The sequence below is a fragment of the Nelumbo nucifera genome, chromosome 6 (genome assembly GCF_055504915.1).
Source record: "Nelumbo nucifera cultivar China Antique chromosome 6, China Antique-T2T, whole genome shotgun sequence".
NCBI lineage: Eukaryota > Viridiplantae > Streptophyta > Magnoliopsida > Proteales > Nelumbonaceae > Nelumbo > Nelumbo nucifera.
Genome location: NC_142654.1, coordinates 7,632,175 through 7,637,647, shown reverse-complemented (window position 1 = coordinate 7,637,647; position 5,473 = coordinate 7,632,175). Strand labels below are relative to the sequence as shown.

The following is a 5,473-nucleotide window of genomic DNA, read 5'->3' as shown; positions in this document are numbered from 1 at the left end:
AAGGTTTTCAACATTTCACCAAATGTAGTGATAAGCTACCAGATCTGAGCCATCCATGTATAATGTCCTTTCCCATACCTATACCAACCAGAGAAATGGGAAATCAGAGCCACCCACCTGGAGTTTATTTTATTATTAGCAATTTTCTTTTATATCAACATGGTTGGATTCTACTGGTTAAGCATATTCGAGTAGCCAGCCACTTGCCACCGGTGCAGGCACATGTTGAACAAACACATACATGGAAGCAGGAAAGAACACCTCACCTAACCTAACCCATTCCATGCAAACAAACTGTGATGAAAGGCCCTTCAAAAAATATCAAAAGAATAGTTCATCTTTCCATAAATAAAGTAGTATGATCATTGAAAGTTTGAAACTCAGGTCTCAGGCACTCCAATTGGATAAAATTATATCCATATCCACATTACTCTTTCCCACTCCTTTGCCTGTCTTAACTCCACCACCCTATGCTATGTCATGAAATTCTGTGTCACTGCAGTATAAGACCATTTGGCCTGAAACTCACACCTTTGCTGAAATTGTTACTCCTTTTGAAGGTCCACCAACAATCACAGTGGAAAATTTTACAACGAGAACAAAGTAGTTATATTTGGGACGCTTCCTGGGTTCTTCAGAAACTGAATTTCATTCAAAAGAAAAAGGTCTAGGTTCAACCTCAAAATCTCTACCCAGGTGCAGCTAATAGCTCTCTCTTTCGTTACAACATAGTCTAGCTATCTCTTTTGCTTCCATACAGAGTGAGGTCAATAGAAACAGGTATGAACAGGTTGTTTATCCATCTCCCTTCCTGTAACGAGTATGCACATTACCAAGGGAGCCTTATGCTTCCTTTTCTATGTACTCATCTGTACAAACCTAGTTAGTGGCAACAAAGTCTTAGGCTAAGGCGTAGACTCCCCAACTGATAAAACAGCTCACCTTTTCACAAGATATATCTCATAGTTTTCACTTTGTAACTAACTACAAGCAGAGAAGTAGACTGGACAACGCTATACTGTACACTAGCGGTCTGGCAGAGGAGCTTCCAGTCATCCAATTTGAACAGTCTTCTCAGTCATGAATCATGATCAGTTCCAACCCATCAACATTTTCCTAACGCCCTCCTCAATCATGTTCCTTGAAACAGAAGAGTCATCCCCTTCATCGAGAAGAATTCTATAAACTTCCCACTCTCGATCCCCAATCAGGTGCCTTCCAATTTCAGCCTGGACAACAGGGAAAAATCAGCATATATCATTCTATTCAACATGGCAAATAATTATTAATATTTAAATGCAGAGATCAAAACACTTATGAATTTTATGTGATAGGGTATAAAGGTAAGTACCGAGAAAATGCACTTATTCAGCATCTGGAGAGCATGAGTAATGTCATAGAAAACAAGAGGCCGCCCCTCTCCAGATAACTCTACAGGGTTTGCCACCAGCAGCTCTGTGTCTGGACCCCTGCTTACTACAGCTACTCTAAGAGGACGAAAGAGTTCCATCCGTAGGCGAGAGGACAAAGCATTTTGCTTGTTTGGGTCAACTATCTTCTTCCCATCTGCTTGCATTACAAACAATTCCACTTCACAGCTTCCCCTTTGGTTTGTAGTGAACCTTCCATACGAAACCTGAGATAAAATTTTAAACGTCAAAGAGTAAATTCAACAGATGTTTCTAATGTTGAACAAAATTTATCAACAAAAGCTTCTAACAGAAAGAGATAGATGAGATAAATCCTAGTCAATCGTTGGTGGAATTGGTCATGACCGGGTAAAAAACTGACTAAATTATGTTAACTAACCAAATTTGGCAAACTAATACTCCATTATGATGTTCTCAAGAGACGGCAAATTCTGGGGTAATCTAGAAAGAATATAGGTAATAATACACTGAGAAACATATTTTCAGTACAAAAAGTTAATCCACAGAATACAGACAAAGGATTATAAATTCATGACCTATATTTAGTTAACAAAAAGTTGTTCTGATGTGATTATTTTCACATTAGTTGTTGATAAATATTCACCTGGATGTTGTAATCCTTCAGTGTTCTCATGATATCATAGACTAGGCCTTTGTGATCTTGGCATATGATTTGGAAAAGTGTGTGAGAAGGGCTGAGTTTGTTGTCCATTGTAACAGATACACTGCTTCGTGCAGAAGACCTACTTGGGTGTTCATCATGCATTTCCAAGCTGAACATTTCTTCTCTGATTGCAGATGGGAGAAATGATGAACCATGTAAACATGACACCATCTCGGAGCCAGCCAATTCTATGTCACAACTTATCATGGCATCACCAAGAACAGCTCTCAAATGATCATCTGTTTCCTCCTGTCTCTTCTTTGTATGTAGGAGTTCCCTGTCAAAAGTCCCAACAGAAATATTCCACGAAATATACTGCTTTAGAAAAATTAAGAAAAAATTATACATGAAAAATACTGCCTACATAGAAGAATGTAGAAGCAGATAGAAAATCTAACCACATTAAGAAAAATTTGGATGCAAAGTTTATTGAAATTTGAAAGAAGAATTAGTGTGAAATAAAAAGCAACACTAGTTTGAATATTAAACATGAGAGGGATAAGGAACAGCATGTTTTCTGCTTGGAGTGTACCCAGAAAATATATCATTTTTTGTTTGTATCACATCAAGTTAATGGAATCAGCAAATGCACTACATTTGAGTGTTAAGAAAAATAGTAGTGTTGCCAAAAAAAAAGGCTCAAGCTAAAATTGGACCCTGCTTAAGCTTCTGGCTATGGCTACAAGACAAAACAAAGATCAGGATCTACTAATTAATAAGTATCTACTAGACCCTGAAAATACTCTAAAGATCATATGGTCAAAATTTATCAAATCACACTTACTTTTGGCACAAACAAATCTCATGGGAGGAGGTCATCAAATGGCAGGTGCTCTGTCATATTTAGTGATCAAATCACACTGTCTTACCTCTGTTTTTTCAGAACATTATCAAGCTATGTTTGGTTTGATAGAAAATATGAGAGAAACACAAAGTTAAGGGAAAGTTCTTAAGGAATTTCGACCAAACACAACTTTAATGAATCTAAGGATCATTGCTTGGTGCAATGATGAAATCAGGTTCACAAGCAAGAGAACAAGTGTTCATGTTTGAGTCAGAACAGCCACTTTGGGGCGGGGATTGTCGGTAGTTAGGTCCATATCCAGTCCACCCCTCTCAAATTGGGAACAGCATTAGGTAAAGGACTTTTTATTACCTTTAAAAAGTGGAAATCAGGGTCATTTTAGGATTCCAAGAAATAAATTCAGCTTTTTTTCTTAATATTACAGTTATTGGTCCATGATAAATTTATGGATGCACTCCATCGTCTGCATGGATGGTCATATATGCGCTTTTACAGTACTATTTTCATGGGTTATCATTGACAGAGAAAATGTGGTCTACTTTCCAATGTGATAAATGAAATTTGAGGAATAATAGTAAAAAAACAAGTTTAGTAGCACTTGTATAACTGTCATATTTTGTTTGTTTGTCAAGTCTTGCTATTTTTTTTTTTGTAAAATTTGACACATTACATTGATTCAACTGTCAAAATAAAGACCATCTAATCTTACAGAGTTACTGGTTAAGAAAGCGTTTGTTCTTTTGCCTGATTAACATATATCTTGACACATATTACTTGTTTTTCATGGAGTTTTCTATTATAATTATTGGAAACCAGAATCGTCTACTTGAATTATCCAAGTCCCAAAGTAATCAACTTATTTCATTTAAATTTATTATAGACAATAATAAATAAAATGAATTTAAACAATAGCAGTCAAGAAACTGAAAGCAAGGAACAAAAATATAAGAAAACATAGCAAAAACAAGAATGAGATCATATTTTGAAGAAAGATAAAAACCGGAAAAAAAGGAAAAGAAATGCATATGAAACCTGGTGTCTTTGATGAAGAATAGGTCCATCACTTTCCCGTCTGGTGTGGTGGATACCTTCACTCTCCTTATTATAAGCTCAAGCTCGCAGAGAACCTCGGTCACATCTGCCAATCCCCCAAAACTAAATTAATGCAGTGCAAGATGAAATGCAAGTTTCGAATCATGAAAAGGAATAAAACCTAGGAAAATTAATACACCCGAAAGTCTCAAAAGAAATAGTAGAACAGAAATCAAAAGCTTTAGTCTAGCAAATGATTCCTACAAACAAATAACAGAAAAAAAAAAGCGGTGATGTTCAAAAATAATAAGCAAAGATCCAACTCCAAATTCTAAAAGCCTTTAGAAAAAGAAAGAAGGAGAGAGAGAGAGAGAGAGAGAGACCGTGCAAGAGCCCTTCTCGATCATGACAGCATAACTTTAAGAGGAAAACATCTGGGGGCTTCGGCTGCTGCAACTCTGGCCTGTAATAGTAAATTCCTGAAGCAGAAGGGCAAGCTTCTGCCAGTCTTTTCTTCAACAGACTCCACCTTGTCGACGACCTTCCGACGACCCAGAACACTATGTAACACCATTTACCATCCGTCGAAATATCTGCACCATAAATGAAAGAGAAGCAAAATCTAAAATTACAAACCAAAAATCAAAAAACAATTAAGGAAAAAGAGCACCTACACTTGGTTTCTCTTCATTCTAAGGATCTCTCTCTTACCTCCTCTCACAATGCTAAGCCCAAAGAACAAAATTATTCGGCAAAGATCGCATCCCAAGCCGGTCTTATCTGGGCAGTTCACAGTAATCACACTCGGGCCACCTTGTTTTTCTGGTTCCCTGATGAGAACCACGTCGTCGGACGGAATACCCATATCTTCTTGCTCTGCAATCTTCGAGAAAAGCAGAGCCTTTATGGCTTCTCCTTCTCCTCCTCCTCTTTTATTCTTTTGATTGGGTAGTAAAGCGGTAAAAGAAGCAAAACCCAACTCAGGCACATTCAGTAGCAAAAACAAATGGGTCTGGTTTCTTCTTATCCAATCCACCGAAGATCATATAACGAAACAAACACGAAGGTAGAGATAGGTCTCTTCGCTTCTCACTTATTGTTCTCCTGGTTCTGGCTTCATTTCCTCTGTTCTTTTTCTTCTCTTACATGGCAATATGGGGTGAGAGTGCGAGACGGCGAAGATATTATAGTTGTTGATGAAGGAAGATTTGGCCCGACCTCTTCACCACTCAACACGTGGCTGAGGCAACAGCTCGGTAGGCAGTACGCTCAAGGCATGAGCTCCGAGAGGAGGAATCAGCGGTCCGAGCTCCCCAAAAAGAGTTTGAATTCTCCCTTTGGCCCCGAGCCTTACGAGGAGCGCAAAGGGCAACAATCCGAACGGGCCCGCCCCAGGGCAGTTCGGGCCACACCTCTATCTGAACTCAAGACTTCACCTCGCACACCACTCCAGCACTTCGTCTCCAGGACGCCGAACAGAACAACCGTACCTAACCTGACACCAAAGGCGTCCGTATCCTAAGGCGGCGCACCTGATAGACT

General features: G+C 38.6%; 1 protein-coding gene across 1 annotated transcript; it reads right to left on the bottom strand.

Annotated features, from left to right (window-relative positions):
• Positions 1 to 321: 321 nt before the first annotated feature.
• Positions 322 to 5,087, bottom strand: LOC104604537 (ACT domain-containing protein ACR10-like). The gene is made up of 6 exons (XM_010268917.3): positions 4,643 to 5,087; positions 4,315 to 4,524; positions 3,932 to 4,037; positions 2,035 to 2,371; positions 1,352 to 1,636; positions 322 to 1,229 (listed from the first exon to the last, which is right to left on the bottom strand). The coding sequence occupies exons 1-6, from the start codon at positions 4,794 to 4,796 to the stop codon at positions 1,092 to 1,094; spliced, it is 1,230 nt and encodes a 409-aa protein (XP_010267219.1). The 5' UTR covers positions 4,797 to 5,087; the 3' UTR covers positions 322 to 1,091.
• Positions 5,088 to 5,473: the final 386 nt, after the last annotated feature.

Coding starts and splice junctions, on each gene's coding strand:
- LOC104604537 (XM_010268917.3), bottom strand. CDS start 4,796: ATGGGTATTCCGTCCGACGACGTGGTTCTCATCAGGGAACCAGAAAAA. Junction 4,525..4,642: donor GCTTAGCATTGTGAGAGGAG/GTAAGAGAGAGA, acceptor TTTATGGTGCAG/ATATTTCGACGGATGGTAAA. Junction 1,637..2,034: donor TGAAGGATTACAACATCCAG/GTGAATATTTAT, acceptor ATTTTATCTCAG/GTTTCGTATGGAAGGTTCAC.